This window comes from Enhydra lutris, unplaced genomic scaffold (assembly GCF_002288905.1).
Source record: "Enhydra lutris kenyoni isolate GAN:26980312 unplaced genomic scaffold, ASM228890v2 scaffoldscaffold46, whole genome shotgun sequence".
Lineage (NCBI taxonomy): Eukaryota > Metazoa > Chordata > Mammalia > Carnivora > Mustelidae > Enhydra > Enhydra lutris.
In genome coordinates, this window is record NW_019154130.1 from 6,902,026 (window position 1) to 6,927,770 (window position 25,745).

Sequence of the window (25,745 nt, forward strand, 5' to 3'; positions counted from 1 at the left end):
TCTGGCCCTTCACTTCTTGCCCAGAGGCACACACTGGATTCTTCAAAGCCTGAACCATGAAAAATAGCTCAAGGAGCAGTGAGGGCAAATGAAGTTGCCTTTCCTTTCTTCCATAAAAATAAAATTTCTAAGAATTAGCAACACCAGTACTCTCGGCCATAGGGAGAAGCCCCAAGTGGGACAGCACATTCTCAAGATACCCACTCATGTTCTCTCTTGACTGCCCCCATGACAATAGCTCGTACCAATGGACCATGATGTAAACACCTAACTTTTGCCCTTAGCCTAAGCTCCCACAATACAAGTTACCACTAGTAGCTATGACTCCTCACACTTGGCACCATCTTTAATTAAAATGTGATCAGTGACACTATAGGTGTACTCCTGCTATCTAGTCCAAGAATGATTAAAAATTTAACCTCAGTTGTGGGTTTTTTTAAGGGCTTAATTTGTGTTAGCTGGACCATCCAGGGCCAAATGGCCAATGAAGCCGGTCCCATTATTAAATGGAGGAGATTATGTAAAATGTTTCTTAGCATAAGGTCTGGCAGAACTCAGTAAGTTAGATTCTACTTTGCTTTAGTAGGGCCTGGCCATGGCATGCTAGAGAAATATCTGTTGACTTTCCATGCTTTCACACCCAACGCTACTGAACTTAAAAACACTGAAAACAAAACACTTCAACCAATGAGCACATTTAAAAGAAAAAAATGTCTTTTGCATTTTTTTGTGTGTATCTGTTATTATTCCAGGAAAGTATAAATTTTTAAATGCTCAGCAACTACAAACTGTATTTTTTTTTTAAAGATTTTATTTATTTATTTGACAGAGAGAGAGCACAAGTAGACAGAGAGGCAGGCAGAGAGAGAGAGAGAGAGAGAGGGAAGCAGGCTCCCCGCTGAGCAGAGAGCCCGATGCGGGACTCGATCCCAGGACCCTGAGATCATGACCTGAGCCGAAGGCAGCGGCTTAACCCACTGAGCCACCCAGGCGCCCTACAAACTGTATTTTTAAAGAAATCATGAACTATGTTTTGAAACTAGGGCAAATTTATTCATTCAAAAACTTGCCCAGGCTGAGTGTTTCAAATTCTGACTGGAAAACAAAAGTATAGTAAAAGGTTAATGCTACCTTTCTATTTCTTTTATTTATATACATATATATATTTTAAAACATTTACTTTTCATTTTAATTACATAAACTATACATTTTCAATGTAGGAAAACTAAGACCTACAGATAAGCAATGGTCTTAACTATATCCTTCCAGATTTTTTCCTTGGGACACAGATGTGTGTATTTTGTTATAGTAATTCCTGCCTCTCCAAAAAAACCTTCAAAAACAATAAAAATCAAATAGTAAAAGTAAAGGTAGACTGGGTCCTAACTGTATCACAAATGCTCATTTATATTATATACAAATCTATGTGCATTCATGTCAATTTCAACATTTAAGATCTAAATTGATGCTGTTAAAATAATACTAAAAGATTCCACTTGAAACACCAGCCATTTCAGAATAACTAGAATTTGATTCAGGCATGCTGCTGAGAAAGAGCCAAGTATTACTTTTTTCATTGAAGTAAGTAGCCTTCTGATATTGCATCCTTTGAAGAGAAGAATGTCTTGCTGATTCAGTCGCAGGTGCTTCACATATATAGTTACTCATAAATTTTTCACTCATTCTGGTGTCCTTGAAAATATTCATCAAACATAGAAGAAGAGTCATCTTCATGTTCCTGACACAAAGGAAACACAAAACAGAAAATATTCATTTCCCCTAAGTTAAACCGAGTATGTGCTGACCTATTTTTCAGGTAATGCTCTCCCAGGAGATAATGCCCAGCTGCAATGTAGGTGTCTCTTAACAGTGGCAAAAGGCATGACTGATAGAATTTTTCCAGCTTCGTGGTAAATTAAAGCACTTATATCTCGTTGGAAGCATTTTTACTTGAGTTTACACTTGCTCTCGGCTAATGTGCTTGAGATAGTCGTGTATGACAGCCACCATCAGGCTTTGCGCAGACAAATGTGAGGGTGGCCCAAGTTCAACGGGCCTTCATCTACTCTCTGCACATACCCCCAAGCCCTGAGCACAAAGAAACTGGGTAACAGTGCCTCAATAACAGGTAGAGTAAAACTGATACTGCTTGTTGAGGACAGATGTCAATTTCAGACACCCCCTCAACACGCCCAGGTTACTACTGCTGCTAAGACAAAATCTGAGGAGTTGCTGGGATTATGCAGGAGGCCACTGAGTGCTGGTAAACACGGTTACCTAAAGTCAATGATTAAAAATTACCTTTGGTTCTTTGAATTCTAAGTCTTCTCCATACTGAATGGCAAAATCAATATGCTGTAACACAATGTTCATGCTTTCTTCGTCCGACTGATCGTAAGGCAAAAATCGAACCATGCTGTAGTCATCAATCTGCACGTTGGGAATTTCATAAAGGGTCATTCTGAAGCTGTACAAAATACTTAATTTTCAACTTACATTTTAGTTTATAACCAGTTGTACTTCTGATTAAAAACATTTGTGTGTGGAAGGAGGAGGGAGGCGGGAGAGAGAACAAAAGCAAGTCATCATTGATTTTCCTGACCTCTAACCTCCCAGTACACTCATTAACTTATTACTTAACTAGACACCTACTCTTTCATAGATATTTATCTGAATTCAACAACCATCGGAAGTTTCAAAAGGGTACAGACAGTTCTGAACTCCCCAAATGGTCTGGAATAATAGACATGTCAGTTAACTTATCAGCTACCAATAATAACCGCTTCTAAATTAAACTACTGACCCGCCAGTCCATAGCCTGCCCCCACCTTCTTCCCCTCTGCAAGGAAATAGGATTGGACTGTGCTTTCCATAACGGTGGCCACTGCCTGGCTATGGGTAAACAGCTGACCAGGCCATTGAAAAAAACTTGAAAAACTTACCAGTCCACATATAGCTTTAGTCAATTTTTTGAATTTTTTGCTTCGTAAGCCACTTGCGGAATCATCTAATAAAGAATACATGTCTGGGTCTAGAAACCTTCGAAAGTGAGAAAGAAGACTGATGAATAAAAGGAAGAATAAATCAGGAAACTAGATTTGTAGACTAATAGATAATAGATAATCACATCTCTGCAATTAAGATTTGATGATAATGGAAGACGTGAACTCACTTTTCAATTTCCTTTTTAGCTTTCTTGCTCAGCAGATCCATTTTTGTCATGATGTTAACTTGTGGAATTTCTAGAGAGATCATAGCACTCAGCGCTGCCAAAATGCCAGAAATAAACTGAAGGAGGGAACAGAAAAGGGAAGAGGAACTGTTGCGAAGAAAATTCGCTGGTCTCCACATAAAAGAGAGGCTTTTGCTCCTCACAGAAACAAAACTGGCCTAAGTAAAAGAAATGCTCATCCTAAAGAAAAGACAGTCTACTAATCAGATGGTTGACCCTTGGCTTCCAAAGGTAGTTACTGAATAAGGAGGGAAGAGGTAGATTTAATTTACAGTAATCATGGGGCACCAGAGTGGCTTGGTTGGCAGAGCAAATGACTCTTGATCTCTGGGTTGTAAGTTCGAGCCCCATGTTAGATATAGAGATTACTAAAAAATAAAATTTTTTAAGCAGGGGTAGGGGGGTAGGGGGAATGCCTGGGTGGTTTAGTCGTTTAAGTGCCCAACTCTTGATTTCAACTCAGGTCATGATCTCATGGTTGTGGGATGGAACCCCACATCGGGCTCCGTGCTGGGAATGGGGCTGGCTTAAGATTCTTTTTCTCCTTTTCCCTCTGCTTCTCCCTTCACTCTAAAATAAAAAATTTTACAGTGATCACAAATCTCAATTTAGATGGTATCTTAACCTCTTTTCCACTGAATATTCCTTAAGGGCGATTAATGGGAAATAGAGTTCATAAACTAGACAAAAGGCTCTCAGAGAATTAAAAATACTTATAAAATATGCATCTGCCTCATTTTTCTTGGTAAGTAGTTCCCCCAAATCTATATGATATCATAATATCATTTTTGAGTTAAAAATGTGTCATTATAATAACTGAATAATAAAGGATACTAAATTATTCTGGAATATAGTTTCTGAAATGTCCAGAGTGCTGCAATCACAGAGTCCTTAAAGGAGACCTGTCACCTCCTTGTACCCACAACTAAAAAAATCAATAAGACTGATCTTCAAACCTTGAATGACTCCACCATGAACTGAGAATCAACGAGAAAAACTCCGCAGACTCGGAACTCCCACTGTTCCAGCTGCTGGACCAGCTGTTTCATCACAGGCAGGTGTGTATACAACTCAATCTGACCTACATGAAGAACATGACAAGACTAATACAAACAGGAAATAGGCAGTCGTCAAACTACACGAAAAGAATTTTCCTATAAGATGGTTAAAAAAGGGAACCAAAAGCGAATGCTACAAAGGTGTTGTGTTTTTTGGGAATATTCATCAAGCTGTATGCTTAGGATGTATGTGCTTTTCTATGGGTTCAACTAAAATCAAGGCAAAATATTCTCTCTCTCTCTAAAACAAAGGGGGGACACCGGGTGGTTCAGTCGGTTAAGTGTCCGACTCTTCATTTTGGCTGAGGTCATGATCTCAGGGTTGTGAGATCGAGACCCATGTTGGGCTCCAATGGAGCCTGCTGAAGATTCTCTCTCTCTCTCTCTCTCTCTCTCCCTCTACCTCCCCCAACCCTTGTACACACATACACTTTCTCTCTAAAAATAAAAAAAATAAAAAATAAGGTGAAGTGAAATACTAAGTGAGGGAAAATAAAGTGAGAGCCACAAATGATCACAGCTAGGTCAGCCTCAAGTCTAAAACCCACAAGCTGGCTTAAGAAGTTGTGTGTGTGTGGGGGCCTGGGTGGCTCAATGGCTTAAAGCCTCTGCCTTCGGCTCAGGTCATGATCCCAGGGTCCTGGGACCAAGCCCTGCATCGGGCTCTCTGCTCGGTAGGGAGCCTGCTTCTCCCCCCTCTCTCTCTGCCTGCCTCTCTGCCTACTTGTGATCTCTGTCTGTCAAATAAATAAAATCTTGAAAAAAAAAAAAAAAAAAAAAGAAGTTTTGTGTGTGATTATCTGTCCCCTGCAAGCCTCACCGCATGACATTTCCCTGGGTTTCCAGCACTCGGGCCACACTGGCCTTCTTGGGGCCCTAAACCCGCCTTACTCCTTCCTGCGTCAAGGTTTCTGGCACGCTGTGCCTCTGCCTGGACCACGGACTCCTTTACCTTCACCCCACAGCCCAGCTTACAGGCCACGTGATCAGAAGCCTCCTAACCTTGTTGCTATGTGATGCTCTTCCTACTCCTGGGGAGCACCTGTCACAAATTAATATTAAGTGATAATCTGGGTGATTTTGTTCATTCTGTCTAGCACTCCCACTTGACCGTGAGCTCCGTGAGGGCAAAGACCATGGCTGCCTGGGTCTCTGTGGTATTCCCAGCATACAAACTGAACACTCAGTAAACTCAGTGGAATGAGCGAGAGCCAGTAAATAAGAGCTTTGTATCTCACTGTAGTGTAATTAAGAGCTACGAAGGCTCAGTCCACTTTCTCTCACTCGGGACAGAATTAGCACAACTTCAAGGAACATGGCACATTCAAATTGCTGACTTACCTGGACAGTCAAAAAGAATATAGTCATCCTCTACGTGGCCAAGACAGCTCTCGAGCCAGTCAAAATTATTGGCAAAGTACTCCATGCAAAATACCAATCCTCCGTTGGGACCAAACCGCAGAGAGTCATCCTCCATGACGTCATCCACCTCAATCAGTTCCCGGATGTCTGCAAAAGATAGACAGGGCCCAGAATATAAGACTATCCATTCAACCCCAGGATATATATCCTTCAACCCCAGGATATATGATTTGTCCCTCATTTTTTACATAAAGTGAGGTGTGAAGAGGTTAAGTAGCTTCCCTGAGGTCGTGTTAAGAAACAGCAATTGGAAAAAAAAAAAAAAAAAAAAAAGAAACAGCAATTGGGGGGCGCCTGGGTGGCTCAGTGGGTTAAAGCCTCTGCCTTCAGCTCAGGTCATGATCTCAGAGTCCTGGGATCAAGGCCCGCGTCGGGCTCTCTGCTTGGTGGGGAGCCTGCTTCCCTTCCTCTCCCTCTGCCTGCCTCTCTGCCTACCTGTGATCTCTGTCTGTCAAATAAACAAATAAAATCTTTAAAACAAACAAACAAACAAAAAACAGCAATTGGGGGAATGCCTAGGTATTACCCTTGTTAGTGATAGTTAATAATTATATAAAAACTCACATGTGTAAAACTATTCCTGTATATGATTATTCACTGTAGTAGTGTTTGTGGGAACCAATTAAATTACTGTACAGCCAGACAATGGAATCCTATGTAACCATTAAAAGGAGAGGCTCTTTTTTTTATTTTTTAAAGATTTTATTTATTTATTTGACAGAGATCACAAGTAGGCAGAGAGGCAGGCAGAGAGATAGAGGAGGAAGCAGGCTCCCCGCCGAGCAGACAGCCTGTATGGGGCTCAATCGAGGACCCTGAGGTCATGACCTGAGCCAAAGGCAGAGGCTTTAACCCACATAGCCACCCAGGCGCCCCAAGAAGCTCTTTAAATATGGATGTGATAGGGGTGTCTGGGTGGCTCAGTGGGTTAAGCCTGTACCTTCAGCTCAGGTCACGATCCCAGGGTCCTGGGATCGAGCCCCGCATCGGGCTCCCTGCTCAGCAGGGAGCCTGCTTCCCCCTCTCTCTCTCTGCCTGTCTCTCTGTCCACTTGTGATCTCTCTCTGTCAAACAAATAAATAAAAATCTTTTTTAAAAAAGCCATCACTTGTGTTAACAACAGCAGCAACAACAAAATATATATATAATATACATATTATTATATATATATTATATATATCAGATATATAATAATACATATATCTGATTTTATATTCATAGATTCTCTATGGAAAGACACCCTAGAAACTGACAACACTGGGTGCCTGCAGGGAGGGGAGCCAGTTACTGGGACATAGACCTGGGAGGGAGACATTTTACTGTATACTTAACTCTTCTGTACCTTTTACATTTTAAACCACATCAATATACACTACCTATTCTAAAATAATTAAAACCAAACCAAACCAAGAAAACCAATTGCTGTTTTTTGGTTTGTTTGGTTTTTTTTTTTTTTTTTTTTTTAGGATTTTATTTGTCAGAGAGAGAGTACAAGCAGGGGGAACAAAAGAGCGAGAGACAGAGAGAGAAGCAGACTCCCTGCTGAGCAAGGAGCCAGATGTGGGACTCAATCCCAGGACCCTGGAATCATAACCTGAGCCAAAGGCAGACGCTTAACCCACTGAGCCACCTAGGCATTCCCCCAATTGCTGTTTCTTAACACGACCTCAGGGAAGCTACTTAACCTCTTCATACCTCACTTTATTTATAAAATGAGGGACAAATCATATATCCTGGGGTTGAAGGATGAAGGCTCTATGAGATAACGTAGCTTAATCACCTACAGCAGGGGCTTAAAGATTCAGGTATATGCATAGTTCTCTTCTACTACTAATTTTAGAAATCTGTATTTACAACGTTCTCCCAAAGGTTTTTAATGTTTGTGCACAAACCTACAATATCTGTTCACAGAGAACTGCCTCACTCATAGCCACGTTTAGGTGGCTAATACCTTATGCACTTTCTCTCCCTATCTGAGGGGTAAATCTCTGACTCAAGTGGGGACGATGAAACTGGATTTTCTAAAAGGATGACTCAAGGACACAAGTCAGTCAGTAAGACATCTGAACCAGAAAGTGATGGGAACCTGAGGTTCGTGGCACCTTGCTGGGGCCCCGGAAGCCGAGAAGGCTGGTCTGTAAGAGGGAGAAAAAGGCAGAGACAGCGAAAGCCAGCTTCAGTTTGTTAGTTTGTTTTTTTTTTATTTTTGTTTATAAAAAAAGATTTTATTTATTTATTTGACAGAGAGAGACACAGCAAGAGAGGGAACACAAGCGGGAGGAGTGGGAGAGGGAGAAGCAGACTTCCCGCTGAGCAGGGAGACTGACATGGGGCTTGATCCCAGGAGCCTGGAATCACAACCCGAGCAGAAGGCAGACACTAAACAATTGAGCCACCAGGTGCCCCAGTTTGTTAGTTTTTGTTTTGGGTTCTAGTCTCTCATTAAGCCTTGCTCTTGGGTTTTGGGAGATCCTTCTTTTTTTTAAAGATTTTATTTATTTATTTAACAGAGAGAGACACAGCAAGAGAAGGAACATAGCAGGGGGAGCAGGACACAAGGCGGGGGCGGGGAATGGGAGAGGGAGAAGCAGGTTTCCCATGGAGCAGGGAGCCTGATGGGGGGCTCGATCTCAGGACCCTGGGATCATGACCTGAGCCCAAGGCAGATACTAAATGACTGAGCCACCCAGCCCCCCACCAATTCCTTCTTAAAAAAAAAAAAAAAAAAAAAAAATCCTCCTTGGGGCGCCTGTGTGGCTCAGTCACTAAGTACCTGCCTTCAGCTCAGGTCATGATCCCGGGGTCCTGGGATGGAGTACCACGTTGGGCTTCCTGCTCGGTGGGAAGTGTGCTTCTCCTTCTCCCCTAGCTTGTGTTCCCTCTCTTGCTGCGACTCTCTCTGTCAATTAATAAATAAATAAAATCTTCAATAAATAAATAAAAATCAGTCAATCAATCAATGAATATCCTCACTTTACATAAGCTGGCTTCAGTGCTTTTTGTTGGGTGTGACCAAATGATCCCAAAGAAAAGCAAAGCTTTATTTTTTTTTTGAGGGGCAGAGGGTGAGGGAGAGAGAGAATTTTAAGCAGACTCTATGCTTGGTGTGGAGCCCAACACAGGGCTCAATTTCCCGGCCCTGAGATCATGACCTGACCCAAAATCAAGAGTTGGATGCTTAACTGACTGAGCCACCCAGGTGCCCCAGCAATCCCTTTCCCTACAGAAGAGGACTCTTTCATACCTCCTCTTCTTTTAGCCCCTGCCTCCCCAACCTCATGTGCGCCCACCTCCAGCCACTCTCATGTCCTGATGGCACACGTGTCATTAACAGAAATCAGAAACCAACAAAAAGCACGTTTCCCGTGTTCTCACCAGTATTACAGTATCACACAGTATCTTCCACCCTGCCTTCCCTTTAGTTACAAAAGAAGCATCCCACTCCTGGGGCACCTGGTGGCTCAGTCCGTGGTGCGTGCGACTCTTGATCTCAGAGCTGTGAGTTCAAGCCCCGTGCTGGGTATAGAGATTACTTAAAAATAAAACTTTGAAGAAAAAAAAAAAAACCACCCTACTCCCAGTGAAGGGAAAACTCCTCACTTGTTTGGGATCTCCCTCCCCTTTCTCGCTCTTGAAGTTATTCCCACTGTCTGGCATTTTCAGTTTCTCTTTTTCTACCAGATCTTTCTGTTCACAAATCAAGCCCGTTCCGGTTAGCATCTCCAATGGTAAAAGGCAACCTCCCTTGACCCTCCTACCCCCTCCGGTTCTCCCTCCACTTCTCTGCTCCTTTCACACCGAAATTTCCCCATCTCCTCCGCGGATGCTGCCATCACTCTTCAAACCACTCCACGGAAACTGCTAGGCAAAGTCGCCTCCATCTCCATGCCCCCACATCTAACAGCCACTTCTCCGTCCTCATCTTCTACAACTTCACAGCCATGCCTGACATAACCAAGCACACAAGCCATTTCTTTAGTCTCTCCTCCTGGCTTCTGCAATTCTACATGTTCCTGGCTTTCCTCCGACCTTACTGACTCCACCACCCCCTCCAGACCTCTGATGATTAGACAACTTCAAGGCTTGGTTTTGGGTTCTCTTCTCTCAGCATATTTCCTCCTAAAATGATCTCACCCAGTCCTTGAGTGTTATGTCCTGTCTATATGCTGCTGACTCGCAAATTTATTTATTTATTTATTTTAAAGATTTTATTTATTTATTTGACAGACAGAGATCACAAGTAGGCAGAGAGGCAGGCAGAGAGAGAGAGAGAGGGAAGCAGGCTCCCTGCTGAGCAGAGAGCCCGATGCGGGACTTGATCCCAGGACCCTGAGATCATGACCTGAGCCGAAGGCAGCGGCTTAACCCACTGAGCCACCCAGGAGCCCCGACTCGCAAATTTATACCTCCAAACCAGATCTTGTCCCAGATTACAGTATCCAAATGGTTCCTTGACATCACCTTTTAGATATCTATCAGACGTCTCAAGCCTAGTAAGTGAAAAGAGAATGGCCCAACCCTGAACAGACTTATCTTCCCTCCTGATAAATGCTATCACACACTCTCTTTAGCAATTAAAGTCAGATATCTAGTATGACAGTCACAGTCTAGTAAGAGCCACCCTTGGGGTTTCCTCCCTTTCTTACACCCTTCTGGTTCAGTCTCCCACAAAATGCTGCTAATTGTACTTGCAAAGTAGACACTGAATCCATCTGCTTCCATCTCCACCATGACCACACTAATCCAAGCCTCTCGGACATGTGCAATAGCCAGCCTGCTTGTCCCTGCTTCTACTCTCAACGCCCTAGAGTCCATTTTTCATTGGAGAGCCAGTTAGTTTTTTTTTTTTTAAGTAGTTCTTTTTTTTCTTTTTTTAAGATTTTACTTATTAACGTCAGGTAGGGAGAGTAGCAGGCAGAGGGAGAGGGAGAAGCAGGTTCCCCACTGGGCAAGGAGACCGATGTGGGACTTGATCCCAGGACACTGGGATCATGACCTGAGCCAAAGGCAAATACCTAACCGACTGAGCCACCTAGGCACCCTGAGAGACGGTTATCTTTAAAATAATCAGATATCAATCTTCTCCCTGGTTTCAACCCTCCAATGGCATTCTCCTGTTCAATGCTACAGATTGAATGTCTGTGTTCCCTCAAAATTTTGATATTTAGAACCGAATACCCAAGGTGATACTAATAGGAGGTGGGGCTTTTGGGAGGCAACTGGGTCATGAGGATGGTGCCTCATGAATGGGATTAGTGCTCTAATAAAAGAGGCCCCAGAGAGATCCCTTGCCCCCTTCCGTCATGTGATGACACAGTGGGGAGTTGGCAGTCTGCCACCTAGAAGAGGACCTTCACCAGAACCTGACTATGTTGATGCCCTGGTCTTGGGCATCCAACCTCCAGGACCATGAGAAATACATTTCTGTTGTTTATAAGCTGCCCCATCTGTGGTATTTTGTTAAGGCAGTTAAACAGACTAACAAAACAGGACAGAACCCAAAATTCTCCTGTCCTACTAGCACCTACCTGCTTCTTTCCTTCACTCCTGATGCTCCAGCTCATTGACATGTTTGCTTTTTCCAAAACATACCAAACCCCTTCCTATCTCAAGGCTATTTATTGACCTGATGTCCCCTCATCTTGGAAGGCCTCTCCCCAGCTTGGCGAGGACATTACTATCTTTGGGTCTGGGCCCAAATCTCTCTTCTTAAGATTTCTTCTCAACTATCCTTCCTAAAGCAACCTCCCCAATTACTCCTTCTCATTGGCCAATTTGTGGTCCTTACCACAATCTGTAATGGTTATCCCTTTGCTCATCTTCCTGCTAAAAAGTCCATGAAAGCTAGGATAATGACTGCCTTGTTCTCTGCTAGAACCCTGGTGTCTGGCAAAAAGTAGGTGTTCAAAAGACATCTGAATGAATAAATTAAAAGAATTTTATTTGAGGGGCGCCTGAGTGGCTCAGTCAGCTAAGTGTCCAACTCTTGAATTTTGGCTCAGGACATGATCTCACAGTTGTGAGATCAAGCCCCAAGTTGGGCTCTGCACTGGGCGTGGACCCTGCTTAAGATTCTTTCTCTCTCTCTCTCCCTCTGCCCCTCTAAAAAAATTAAGTAAATAAAATTCTTTTTTTAGGGACGCCTGGGTGGCTCAGTTGGTTGAGCGGCTGCCTTAGGCTCAGGTCATGATCCCAGCGTCCTGGGATCGAGTCCCACACTGGGCTCCTTGCTCGGCAAGGAGCCTGCTTCTCCCTCTGCCTCTGCCTGCCACTCTGTCTGCCTGTGCTCGCTCGCTCTCTCTCTCTCTCTCTCTGACAAATAAATAAATAAAAAATCTTAAAAAAAAATTTTTTTTTAATTTTTATTTTTTATTTTTTTAAAGATTTTAATTTATTTATTTGACAGAGAGATCACAAGTAGACAGACAGAGACAGGCAGAGACAGAGAGGGGGGAAGCAGGCTCCCCCGTGGAGCAGAGAGCCCGATGTGGGGCTCGATCCCAGGACCCTGAGATCATGACCTGAGCCGAAGGCAGAGGCTTTAACCCACTGAGCCACCTAGGTGCCCTTCTTTTTTTTTAGAGAGAAAGAGCAGGAGGTGCCCCTAAAAGAATTTTTAAAAACTTGAAAGAGTTAAGCTGCTCACTTATACTACAATTTGCAGTAAACCCGATTCACCACAGCAGGACTAAGCATGGAAGGGGACAGAAGGGAAGTGTGATGAGGGAGGAGGGAGGAGTCTACTCACTTAATTCCTAATCTAAAGACCAAGAAAGGATACTGTCACACATGTCATCATGAGTGGATGTCACCAAATGACATTCTGCCTGATATTGTTCACCATGGAATAGGGCAGCAGACTATAATAATTAAGTTTTCAGCTTCTGTGCCAAGCAGCCAGCACTCATGGCCTCTCCACAGCCTTCTCCTGAAGGAGTGGGGAGACTCTGCTCAGGACTCACCAGCCATCACGGAGTAGTTGAAGTGTTCTGCTGCAGGATCTAGGTTCACAACTTGCACGGACCGATTGAGGGCTTCACAGTGCTGGACCATGGTGGCACAGTAGGTGCTCTGTAATGTCACAAGGCACGAGGGGGTCAAAGCGACAGGCAGTGTAGTGCTACCCCCTGCATCCCCAAAGGGACACCCTATCCCTTGGTCAGTGTCCACAAAGGCCAAAACTATGCCTTCACTGACCAAGAAGCTGACTGAAAACAGGAAAGGTACTAGGCTGGGAGTCAGGACACCTAACTGGGCTGCAGATCCTGACATGGCTGGGACTCACGGGTAACTTTAGCCAAAGTGCTTCTCTACTTTGCCCCTCAGTTTCCTCTTCTTTCTTTTTTTTAAAAAAGATTTTATTTTTAAGTAATCTCTACACCCAACGTGGGGCTCACACTTAACTCCAAGATCAAGGATCAGTCATGGGATCCACCAAATGAACCAGCCAGGTGCTGCACAACCCCCCTCCGCCCCCGCACTTTTCTTGTCTCTAACTGGGGTGGCCTCCACGACCACTAAGGTTCCTTGCTGCTCTAACATGCAACACATGGAATTTAAAGGGAAGACTTCTGATCATACCATGCAGCACCTAACACACAATGTCTCCACCAAGATGATTACAGTCCAAACAAAGCTTTAAGTAGGATAGTCAGGGACGTTTCAGTGGGTGCAGAGAGAGGGGGGTATGTTTAAGCCAAGAGATGTGAATGTGCTTGCCAAGCAAGGGGAGGTATTTCCAAATGAGAGCACATTGAGGTCAATAAATAGTCTAGAGGTGAGCTATCAGTTTGCAACTTTTGGTTTAGTGAATTCCTTATCCCTCATTTAGTCCTTAACATACTATGTTAAAATTTCTAGGCTACTTGTCTGTCTTTCCCACTTTCTGTTTAAAGGCAGGGCTGTCTTTTACTCAGTTTTATAAGCCTAGGACCAGCATGGTACCTGGTACATAATAAATGCTTGATAATTATTTCTAATTCACTTAATATGTTTGGATATAAACTCTACAAGAGCAGAGATTTGTGTGCGTGTGCGCTTTTTTTGTTGTTGTTGTTCACTATACGATCCCTAGGGTCCAGAACAGTGACTAGCACAGAGAACACGTCAGTGATACTTCTAAAAGTAGGCATCAAAAATCTGTAGGAAAGTACTTGTCTAACACAATCAGTCTGAAAAATCATCTGGAATATAGAAAATAACTTCTATCATGCTCAGTGACCTTTTTGACATACTATTCTCTCTGCCGAAGAGGAGGCCCTCTCCATGCAATCACACTACGTTTTATTTATTTATTTTTAAGATTTTATTTATTTGACAGAGATCACAAGTAGGCAGAGAGGCAGGCAGAGAGAGAAGGGAAGCAGGCTCCCCGCTGAGCAGAGAGCCCGACGCAGGGCTCGATCCCAGGACTCTGGGATCATGACCTGAGCTGAAGGCAGAGGCTTTAACCCACCGAGCCACCCAGGCGCCCCTCACACTATGTTTTAATTGGCAAGGCATCTATCAATCTTCCCAAGCAGACTATAGACTTTGGGTAGGCAAGGGCTACATTAAAGTCACATGTGGATCTCCTACACTCAGAATAGGTCAAGCCTTAGAACAATGTGTTCAACACTGAAGCGAGGGGCGTCTGGGAGCTCAGTGGGTTAAAGCCCCTGCCTTCGGCTCAGGTCATGATCCCAGGGTCCTGGGATCAAGCTCCGCATGGGGCTGTCTGCTCAGCAGGGAGCCTGCTTCCTCCTCTCTCTCTCTCTGCCTGCTTCTCCGCCTACTTGTGATACCTCTCTCTCTGTCAAATGAATAAAAAAAAAAAAAAAAAAAAAGACTGAAGCCAAACAACACCTCCACAGACTCCAGTGCTTCTCACACTCCTGTTATTTGACTAACACCTTCACCCATTTCTATATTTGAATGTCTCTCATATTACTCCACTCATACTTGTTCACAAGAAAAAAATTACACCTCTATTGTAAATAGAACACCAGTTATAACATGAAGGTAACCATAAAATCCCTTAAAGTTTTTCTATTCTGGCTAAATAAAAATGTCAAAAGCTCTAAAATCTTATCTCTGAAGAGATTTGATTAAAGAAGTATTAAAGGTATACAAGCATCAAACTGACAATTTCACTTCAATGCAAACTGAAAGAGGATTGAAAAGGGAGTAACTTTCTCAATATACGATTCAATGTTCATTAATGTTAGGCCCATGTACCTCCTAAAATCGTCTCTATATATCAGAAGTCCATGTGTCAAGCTCTGAGAAACAGTGATTTAATGAGACCTCACTTGAACTTTCTATGAGGGGGACAGGGACGGATTCTGGATTACACAAAACTGGATGCAAATTCCAGCCGTCACTTAGTAGCTCTGGGATCTGGGCAAAGAACTTAACCTTTCTGTGTCTCATTTTCTGTAAAATTCCCATCCGTAAAAATGAGAATAACAGGAGTTCTCTCACAGCGTTGTTCTGAAAATGAATTAGGAGTTTAAAAAGCAGTATCTGGGGCATAAGTAGAATATAAACGTTAGCACCACAGTTAGTTACTTCACTTTCAATACCACAACGACGAGCACTGAAGCCCAGACTGCAGAAGCCAAGAGCACGCATCGGTCCCCCGGTCTGGACCAGAACGTCCCTGCTTGAGCCCAGGATCCCCTCCCTGCCTCCCACGAGCTCTCCGACTTTTCTCTTCTCCGACCAAATCCTCACCTTCCCGCTGCCGGCCGGGCCCATGACCAGCTGCGCATACCGAGGCATGTCTGCGGGCCCGGTGGCCGGTGCCGCCCGCCGCACAACAGAAGCTGACCGCCCCGCTCCCTTCAGCCTTCGCGCGGCGCTCACTGAGTTCCGGGAACCCCACGTGCGAACCAATCGCAATCCAAAGTCCTTTTGTGCCTTCTGTTCTAGCACGTCCCTGACTACGGAGCGTCCCGCAGGTCAAATCTCGTGTGAAACGCCTTCTCAGGAAACTTCAGCGCGGGGGCGGAGGGCAAGCGGGGAGGTGGGCAGGGAAGGCGGTGTGCGCGTGCGCAGAAGTAGCTGGCGGAAATTGGCAGTTGGGATGCTAGAGACGCCTGGTTGCCTTGGTGATAACGGATAACGGCTAACATTCTGCATCCCTGCGCTGGGGACTTCGGTCCTTGATTTGCGTCCTGGTCTTTGACCTTTATGGTGACACTCAAGATTTGCAAATTTGTAGAGGGTCTGGAATACTGAAGGTCTGGAAGGCACCTCCTGTTTTAGAGGGCATGTACTAATCCCTTCCACAAACCGTGCAAGCGCGCAATCAACTAAAGAACTCCTGCCCCTCCCCCAACTTATTCCAGCGTCGTGCATCTGCCCTCCCCGCTCTCCCGAAGCTATTCGGGCAGTGTCCGAAGCACATCGGAGGGGGCTAGAATACGGCGTCCGCCTCTTCACCCCCAATATCGCCCGGCCTGACGCACGCGTGCTGACGGGGGAGGGGAGAGGGGAAAGCTGCTTCCGCACACCGCTCGAGGTCCGGGCACCGGGGAGGAGATGCCCGGCCAGGGTCCGGTGTCCGACTGGACAGAATGCAGCTCTTCCGCAGAGCCTCCCGCAGTGGCCGGGACCGAGGGTGGCGGCGGCGGGTGAGGCTGAGGGGCCCTGAAGGGTTAGGGAGGACGATGACCGGCTCCGGGTCGTGATCCCCTGTGGAGGAGGGGGTGGGAGCTGGCTGCTCCAAAGGACTCGTCCCCGGTGGACTGAAGTGAGAGGAGGGGACAACCTTTGTTGTGCTCGGGGTAGGACAGATGGAAGCCGACTCACTGTTTAGGGGAAGGGCTTGTGAGGTAGGATTGAGTGTTGGCGCAATGACTAAACGCGGTGACTGCGACAATTGCTTGGGTGCATTTTTCTGCCTCGAGGGGGCGCTGCGAAACCTGCTGGAAAACATGCGGTCTCCCACAGGATCTCTACAAAATTATAAAGAGGGGGTTGAGGGCCCAGCAGAAACAGGTTCAACCCAGGGTTTCCAAGTCAATAAATCAGTTCCGTGTGTGCGCCATTAGCCACCTTTAGGTCCAGGGAATTCATAATGCTGATGTGACAGATAATTATGAATATTAGAGGCACCTTGATTTGACATTTTCTTCCCCCTGAAGTTTTTCTTCATAAATCCATTTTATTTTGAGCAGGTTTTTTTACTATTATTTCCTGGATGCTGATGACAACTAGTCTTCAGGACCTCATGGCTTCCATCAGTTATTCCCTAAGAGTGAAAGCTGCAGGGTGTTTCTCCAAAGCTCACAGTCATGGCTCCTGCTGCACCCATGACCACTTTCTATGTATATAGTGGATCAAAGACTTTCTTAAAAACATTATTTATTTGGGAGAGAGAGTGCGGAGGCCGCGGGAGGGGGCGGGGTAGAGGGAGAGAGAGAATCCTTAAGCGGACTCCCCACTGAGTGAGGACCCCGAGATCATCATCATGACCTGAGCCCCGATCAAGAGTCAGCCGCTTAACTAACTGAGCCACCCAGGGGCCCCTGGAAGGCTGTTAAAGATGGGGTCTTGGCATTCTTTTCTGTTCATTATTGTGTTTGACTAAGTGCTGGATCCTCATATATCAGGAGATCAATGAACACTTGGTCACTGAATAAATTGAAGGAAGCAGGAAGGATGTGTGTTTTGTCTTAATTTGAAAGAAGAAAAAAGAACTTGTACAAAAATAGAAACATTCCAGACCAATTTATCAATTCCAGTATACCTTAATTACATACAGTAAAGAACAAGATAGTCTTTTCCATATCCAAGTTACTTTATTAAAAATAAAAAGAGCCAGGAAATACCACAGATAACACAGAAGCCCAAATTCTTTATTGAGCTCAATGCAGGAATTAGATTAAAAGGCCTTAAAAGTAAGACCAAATCTGGCTTAAGGTAAATCCTTTCTAGTATAGTAAAAACCTCAGATAACCCACTTTGAAAAAGCCTGGGGCCATTAGGATATAACCAGGGTTACAGGAGAAAATTTGCAAGATATTCCATCTGATAGAAACATGAGAAGTAAAAAGCATATGCAATACTGTCTTTTTTCATTTGAAATACTTTCTTTAATGCTTATAAAGCTGTCAATTATTACATATTATTTAAATCCTTTTTTCCTTCCAACAGATCAGCTGGACATTCTTATTATCAGAATTCCAAAGGTATTGGTAAGTAGAACGTATAAAGCAGATAATACCTACCAAAAAACATGGTTCAGAGATGCTAATTTTGCTATAACTACAAACATAATGGAGTTTTAAAAATAGACTTTATTAGCATCCTGGTGACCTTAGTCATTAAGATTTTCAAAGAACAATCCAGCAGGTTCTTTCTCTCTTGTTAAGACATTTCACATCAAGCATTTTAAAAAGAGTGCTTCAAAATAGCAATGAATCTGAAAAGAACTGTGTTTGAAAAGCATAGAGTATGGCCTGGGGTTTATAAATTGAAGGAAAAAATTCTAACTTGAACAACTTCAAAGAATATAAACTATTTCTCAATGCTGCTATTTTCCTCTCACTTAAAGGATAAAGCTGATGGATTGAAGAGTAAGACAAACCCCCAAAGGCAGATCACTATTTTTTTCTTTTGAGGGGGGAGCAATTTCTTTTCTTTTTATTTTTTTTAAAGATTTTATTTATTTATTTGACAGACAGAGATCACAAGTAGGCAGAGAGGCAGGGCAGAGAGAGGGAGGGAAGCAGGCTTCCTGCTGAGCAGAGAGCCCAATGTGGGGCTCCATCCCAGGACCCTGAGATCATGACCCAAGCCAAAGGCAGAGGCTTAACCCACTGAGCCACCCAGGTGCCCCAAGGGGGGAGCAATTTCAATTCAATGATCTATAAACCTGGATTCATTCTCTTCCTTGGAAAATGTATAGTCCTTACAGAACCTGAGAAAAACACACAGACACATATCTATGTGTATATACATACCTAAAAATGCATATATACATATAAATACTGTGGTTTTTAAATGGAATTGTTGGACCATATGGTGATCATTGTTTAATTTTTTGAGGAACCACCACACTGTTTCCACAGTAGCTGCACCATTTTACATTCTTACCAGTAATGCACACAGTCTGAGTTTCTCCACATGCTAGCTTACACTTGTTTTCATTTTTTTTTAAATTTTTTTTTTAAGATTTTATTTATTCATTTGTCAGAGAGAGAGAGAGAGAGAGATCACAAGTAGGCCGAGAGGCAGGCAGAGGCAGAGGGAGAAGCAGGCTCCCCGCCGAGCAAGGAGCCCAACGCGGGACTTGATCCCAGGACGCTGGGATCATGACCTGAGCCGAAGGCAGCCGCCCAACCAACTGAGCCACCCAGGCGTCCCTGTTTTCATTTTTTTTAAATGATAGTTATCCTTATGAGTATGAAATGGGACTTCATCGTTGTTTTATTTATATTTCCCTAATGAGTGGCGATAGTGAGCATCTTTTCATGTGCTTATTGGCCATTTGTACTTTCTCCCTTGGAGACATCCAAAGTCTATTCAAGCCCTTTGCCCATTTTTCAGTTGGGTGTTTCTCTTTAACTATTATTTTTTTTAAAGATTTATTTATTTGAGAGGGGGAGGGGCAGAGGGAAAGAGAATCTCCAGGAGGCCCCCTGCTGCTGCTGGGCTGTGGGGCTCACTCTCAAGACCCCGAGATCAGGACCTGATCCTAAATCAAGAGTCAGCTGCTTACCTGACTGAACCACCCAGGAGCCCTTAATACTTTTAAATGTTTCATGTTCTGTAAAGAAATGCTATCAAGGTTTTGAGAAGTTGAATTTCAGTCCAGGCTACAATAACGCATCTCAGAAATATTGATTTGCAGGGACATAAAAGATATATTCTTAGATAATTAGTCCACATTTATGACTTGAAAAGGGATTTTTAAAAAAATTTAACTTTTATTATTATAGACTCCAAATTATATCTTAAAGATTGTAATAACATAATTTCCAGATGATTTTCCATCTGTTGGCAAACGAGTTAGTCTTCAGTAAAGCACATATAACCCTTACTTATCTGAATTAACTCTCCCAATTTGTCAAAATCTGGAAGAAATAAATAAAGTTTAATATGTAAAACTGTAGTGACCTTTGTTGTCAGTACTGAAACAAAACCGTGGCTATTTAATTTGACTTCCTAAATGCAAGCTTTTAACTTAAAAATCTGTTTTGCCAGCTTTATTTGTACTAGCATAAAACTGGAAACAATCCAGATGTCCATCAACAGGTGGATAGATAATCAAATTGTGGTATATTATTGGAATATAACCCAACAATAAAAAGAAATGAACTATTGTTACATATCACACACTGATTGATTTCAGTATAATTATGTTGAGTGAAAGAAGCCAGACAAACAGAATATATACTGTATGTTTCCACTTATATCAAACTCAAGAAAATGCAAACTGATTTACAGTGATCCTAACCATAGTGGTAGAAAGCCGTCTGGAGGGAGACGAGTATGTGAGAAGAAGGGGAGTGTTATAGTTATTTACTAGTTAAATTTTCCCAGATATTGTTTTTCCCCAAAGTGCTACTGAAGTTTATACCCTAAATTAAGTTCCTGATTGCAATATCTGAAACTGAAAACTAGTTTCATTCTTCGAGATATGCCTCAACTTTTATTTTTATTAAATGACTGTTCTTTCAATCTACCCACATCAGTATTAAAAACATTGAAATAACTGAAACTGTGTAAAAATAAGTTTTAGTAAAATTCTGCAAAGCCCTTTTAACACTGTCTCATTAAAGATATAAAATTTGTGTTATTCTATCTTGACTTTAATACTATATGCTCAAGTCAAATGAATGATAAAATATTGCTGTAAATCTTTACAGAGCAACTTCTGCATGTATATTCCTATTTAATGTGGTCTGACATACAGTCAGCTAACAAAAATAAGCTGTCGTCAACAGTTTGCATCTCAGCTGAGCTCAAAATAATGTAGTCTATATATAATGATATATATGTAGTAAATGTTCATAAATATCTTTAGAGTTTTGTATGCTCTAAAACCAAATGGCCATATCATACAGTCTCTTCAAATTTAACAGAATGACTCATACTCCTACTCCAGGATAATCACAGACCCGTGTAAATATATAGATATTAATAATCAGTTTATTGAGCTGATGTTTGTTCATGCAATTCACATAATATGTCCTTGCCTACAGACAGAATCAAAGATGGACACAAAGTGAACACACACATAGCCAAGCTGCAAGAGTTGTGGAAAACTCCTCAAATTCAAGCAATTCACATCCCTAAATCAGTGACAGATGCGTCCTTTCTAAAGGTATGCTAACTAAATACCAATATTTTGTTGAAGTACCAAACTCTTTGTATTCAGAGATGAACTTATTATTGAAGATGAGCTACTTAGAGGGTAAGGCACTTCAGAAGATAAGGTACAGTCAGCATACATCCAGGAGTCCATAACTATCCGCTGAGTAAACTCATGAAATGAATACAAGGATTTTTATCATTATAGATTCTTTTTTTTTTAAAGATTTTATTAAAAAAAATAAATAAATAAAAATAAAAAAAAAATAAAAGATTTTATTTATTTATTTGACAGGGAAAGAGATCACAAGTAGGCAGAGAGGCAGGCAGAGAGAGAGGGGGAAGCAGGCACCCCGCCAAGCAGAGAGTCCGACGCAGGGCTCGATCCCAGGACCCTGGGATCATGACCTGAGCCGAAGGCAGAGGCTTTAACCCACTGAGCCACCCAGGTGCCCCTAGATTCTTTATCTTAAGAGTTCTTCAAGGGCTTTATGATAAGGAAAGTTACATTCCAGAGATGGAACCCAGACTCATTTTCATTCAGATTCCACTGAAGGTCTGCAAAATTAGAAGCAAGCAAATAAAGAAAATGGCTGTCAGCATTTTAAGACGGGTCGAACCTCTAGTACCCATTATTAAAGGTCATAACTGCCAGAAGTATCGTTGTGAGAGCAGTGCAAATGAAGATTACAGTAGATCTGTGCAAATTGGTCAATTTATCTGACCAACATTTTGACTTTTCCCTGGATTTACCTATTCAGTTCAGTAAATCCTGTGTATACACACATACATATACATTTTTTAAAAAGATTTTATTTATTTATTTGACAGACAGAGATCACAAGTAGGCAGAGAGGCATGCAGAGAGAGAGAGAGCGGAGGAAGCAGGCTCCCCACCGAGCAGAGAGCCCCATGCAGGGCTCGATCCCAGGACCCTGGGACCATGACCCGAGCTGAAGGCAGAGGCTTTAACCTCTGAGCCACCCAGGCGCCCCCATACATATACATTTTAAGTGAGTGTTACCTTCTAAAATCAGCAAGTGAAAATCTTAGTTAAAATTACTTTTACCAAAGACCCATAGACTATCCCTCAGTATGTTCAACACAGACAGTTATTCTTCTGGTGCTAGAAAAGACTGTTTCTTTAGTTAAGACCAAGTAGAGTAGTTGAGTCGCTTTCAGATGCCACAGGATACCTCAAAAATTGTATTTGAGGTATATGCCTACACTCACTGAGCCACACAGGAACTAAGACTCATGGACAGAGCAGCATATCCCTGCTCTCCTTACTCTTCTAGGGCAGTGGTTCTCACCCCTCAGACACATCTGAATCACTTGAGTGGAAACGGCAGGCGGACCCACGTGTGCTGTTTAAATGGCCATTTCTTTCTCTTCTCGGCCAGATTAGCATAGTTGAATTTGAATAAGCAAAATGTACGTTTGGTGCAGCTTTCCTGAACATTCACCCTTTCAGATGAGGAATTTTGCCAACCTCTTGTTCTACAGTGCCTATAAATCTTGTCTTTTAGCATCCAGACCTCACCACAGGCCAGAAGCGTTATCTATGTAGCATCGCTAAGATCTATAACGCCAACTATCTGCGGACGTTAATGAAGAGGCAGTACATGCACGTGATCCAGCACAGCTCACAAAAGCCAGGCAGGTGCACCTCATTCGTTTCTCACTAGTTCTTACAAGAAACCAGAGGGTCTTCTAACAGAGGTGATCTGTATGACAGGTATCCTCACTCATCACAGGAGCCGCCTCGGTTCTCGTTACTCACAGAAGCAGCATTACCCCTGCACCACATGGCGACACCAACTGGAGAGAGTGGACTCGGGGCCCCTTGACATGGCCGCTGCACCCGCACCGGAAATGATCCTACAGCATTCCCTTTGGCGACCAGTGAGAAACAAAGAAGGGTCTGTTCCTTGTTGTTTAAAAAGAGGAAAATACACCCCAATTTTATTGGAACGGTAGCTAAATGAGATTAAAGCTTGTTTCCTAATAGGTTCATTTGGCTAAATTCAGAAGAGGTTAGATGAAAAGCACAAAAGGATCTTATAGTCTCTTTACTGATCTCACTGGGATATGCCACTCTTTTTAGAACACACTTTGTGGAATTGTAAAAATTTCTTGATCAGCTAGAGATAGGCAAGACTGGCCTTTTCAGTAATTCCCACTTAAATTCAAAATAGTACAAACACTTCCAGAAGGAGCATATGGTTGCTTCTGCACAGGAGAAAACTATAAACAAAAAAGGAAATAAGAAAAAAAGAGAAGAAGAAGACTGATTATTCAACCTGCACTAAAATAGTTAGCTTTGTGTTTCAGGGTTAATTACTCCTAGGAGACTGAAAGAGTCTTTTTAGTGATGCTGGCAGCTTAATAAAAAGAATTTGTATGGTCCTCCACATGCATTAGACAGCTGTTGATTTTGCTGATTCCAATTAAGATGCTTCTCTTTCTTATAGTTTAAAAATTGGATATGCATCTAAAACAAGATGTAAGTCACTGAAGATTTTTAGAAAACCAGGCAAACTGTTCATGCAATCAGGTAAATGTGGAATTTTAAAAATATGCATTTTGAAAGATCTTATGCTTAAAAAATATTAAACCCATTAATTTCATTTCTATTACAGAAGACATTAAAATTTAGAATGTGATTTGCTTATAATTCTCCAAGTGAGTATGAAATACAGTTTCTGCTTTCATTTAAAAGAACATACTCACCTCAGGGGAGTAAGATTCAAGGTACTTCTAAACAAAGGTATTTACAATATCAAGGTCAGAGACTTTAACAGAATGAATTTGTTAGAACCCAGAGCCATAAACATGACTTTTTCAAGCCATAGCACTTTTATGAGATAGTGCCATTTTTGGATGGGACAAAGCATTTTGTATGGCATCATAGAGGGCTGTATCACCTATATAAATTTTGTTTAGTATTCAACACACACCAGTGGAAGCAAGCCAACCAAGTGGTATCAAAATTTTGCAGAGCAACTCAGATAAGTCCAGAGTTGGTAAGTATCAGCATAAAGGATCCTAAAAGTTCATCAGCATTTAAAAAAAATTATTTATTTATTTAACAGAGATCACAAGTAGGCAAAGAGGCAGGTAGGCATAGAGAGAGAGGGGGAAGCAGGCTCCCTGCTGAGCAGAGAGCCCGATTCGGGGCTCGATCCCAGGACCCTGAGATCATGACCTGAGCCAAAGGCAGAGGCTTAACCTACTGAGCCACCCAGGTGCCCAAGGATCCTTCAAGTTCAGAAGACCACAAAATGAAAAGGGCCAGAGGGGAAGAAAGAATGTTCAGAAGGATTCCTCAGAATTGATAAAGTGGGAAGGATGAAGTGGAAGTTAAACAATGTTGTAGTTGTTCCTACAGTGAGTAGGAAGAAAATACAAAGTAGGTAAGTTAGGCCTTCGGAACCCCTATCCCAATGCTGTGTGACAGTCCAAGAAATGAGGGTTATGGCAGGGGAAAAGGTAAGTCTAGGTCCCAAAATAATAGCTGGAGGAACCCCAGGTAGGGGGAAGTCCCTGTAATCCCTGAGAGAGAGAGGAGTAGGAACTTAATGCTTACAGAGAGAATGCTGAAGCTATGACTTTCCTGTAACCAAAAGATTTTGACAAGTGAAGACAAAATAGGACTTAGTGACAGAAAATGTGCTGTACAATAACTTTGCTGAATACAGTACTTACTGGGAAAGTAAGGGATTTGGGGGGAGGAAGTGGTTAAGTTTTGAAAATTGCAGGCCATTTGTTTTTGTGAAAGGGTTACTACTAAGGTCATTTTGAAGGTTGTTCTTATATACAAATCTCCATTTTCAGGAAATACACCTGTATTTCCAAAACAGACATTATAAACTTATTTTTCTTACAGTTTCTACAAATGATTCTGAATCATACATGAATGAAGAAAAAAAGGAAGAAGATTTACTAAATAAATGTATGCAATCGATGTCAATTGAAGAACAAGGAGAACACCTGATGTGAACTTGACAGTCTTGTGAATTGATGAGGTGCCAAAAGGTGGGGGGGGGAGGATTGTGAATTGTGTCCTCTTTCTACATTTAGGATAGTATTGTTACTCACCGTGAAGTCATTAAGTAATTTTAGTTTGTTCAGAAATGTTTACAACAGTGTAATTAACTGGTTGATGTAGTTCCATGTACTAATGATATTTGTGTAACAAAAGTTATGTGTAATATATGCTTGTATTTCTAGCTAGATACAATTAAAAATTTCTTGTCGCTTAAAACTGTATTTTCTTTAAATGTGTCCAATAAATTGCTAAATTCTTTTTCTCCATATAGTAAGTCCTAGAACAAAAACATGAGAATCCCCTATAAGTATTTTCTTTTTTTTTTTTTTTTAAAGATTTTATTTATTTATTTGACAGACAGAGACCACAGGCAGGCAGAGAGGCAGGCAGAGAGGCAGGCAGAGAGAGGAAGGGAAGCAGGCTCCCCGCTGAGCAGAGAGCCCGATGCGGGGCTCGATCTCAGGACCCTGGGATCATGACCTGAGCCGAAGGCAGAGGCTTTAACCCGCTGAGCCACCCAGGCGCCCCTCTTTTTTTTTTTTTAATATTTATTTGACAGACAGAAATCACAAGCAGGCAGACAGGCAGGCAGAAAGAGAGAGAGGAGGAAGCAGTCTCCCCGCTAAGCAGAGAGCCTGATGAGGGGTTCGATCCCAGGACCCTGGGATCATGACCCACA

The 25,745-nt window shown here is 42.6% G+C and overlaps 2 protein-coding genes across 3 annotated transcripts; one reads left to right on the plus strand and one right to left on the minus strand.

The window, feature by feature from the left end:
- Positions 1-976: 976 nt before the first annotated feature.
- On the minus strand, positions 977-15,645 carry LOC111156485 (GPN-loop GTPase 3). 2 transcript variants are annotated; one of them, XM_022517417.1, is made up of 8 exons: positions 15,427-15,645; positions 12,675-12,783; positions 5,632-5,799; positions 4,189-4,313; positions 3,173-3,288; positions 2,943-3,039; positions 2,302-2,430; positions 977-1,738 (listed from the first exon to the last, which is right to left on the minus strand). In XM_022517417.1, exons 1-8 carry the CDS (start codon positions 15,472-15,474, stop codon positions 1,676-1,678), a joined length of 855 nt encoding a protein of 284 aa, XP_022373125.1. In that variant the 5' UTR covers positions 15,475-15,645; the 3' UTR covers positions 977-1,675. The 2 variants fall into 2 exon arrangements, with proteins under 2 accessions (XP_022373125.1, XP_022373124.1); XM_022517416.1 differs by having other exon boundaries at positions 15,400-15,544.
- A 324-nt stretch (positions 15,646-15,969) lies between these two features.
- Positions 15,970-25,274, plus strand: LOC111156486 (family with sequence similarity 216 member A). The gene is made up of 7 exons (XM_022517418.1): positions 15,970-16,328; positions 17,854-17,894; positions 20,907-21,028; positions 22,545-22,674; positions 22,754-22,937; positions 23,490-23,572; positions 24,905-25,274. Exons 1-7 carry the CDS (start codon positions 16,237-16,239, stop codon positions 25,015-25,017), a joined length of 765 nt encoding a protein of 254 aa, XP_022373126.1. The 5' UTR covers positions 15,970-16,236; the 3' UTR covers positions 25,018-25,274.
- The last annotated feature ends 471 nt before the right edge of the window (positions 25,275-25,745 follow it).

Coding starts and splice junctions, on each gene's coding strand:
- LOC111156485 (XM_022517416.1), bottom strand. CDS start 15,474: ATGCCTCGGTATGCGCAGCTGGTCATGGGCCCGGCCGGCAGCGGGAAG. Junction 3,040..3,172: donor GCTAAAAAGGAAATTGAAAA/GTGAGTTCACGT, acceptor TCACTTTCGAAG/GTTTCTAGACCCAGACATGT. Junction 2,431..2,942: donor CTAAAGCTATATGTGGACTG/GTAAGTTTTTCA, acceptor CCCAACGTGCAG/ATTGATGACTACAGCATGGT.
- LOC111156486 (XM_022517418.1), top strand. CDS start 16,237: ATGCCCGGCCAGGGTCCGGTGTCCGACTGGACAGAATGCAGCTCTTCC. Junction 21,029..22,544: donor CAGATGCGTCCTTTCTAAAG/GTATGCTAACTA, acceptor CTTGTCTTTTAG/CATCCAGACCTCACCACAGG. Junction 22,938..23,489: donor CCAGTGAGAAACAAAGAAGG/GTCTGTTCCTTG, acceptor TCTTTCTTATAG/TTTAAAAATTGGATATGCAT.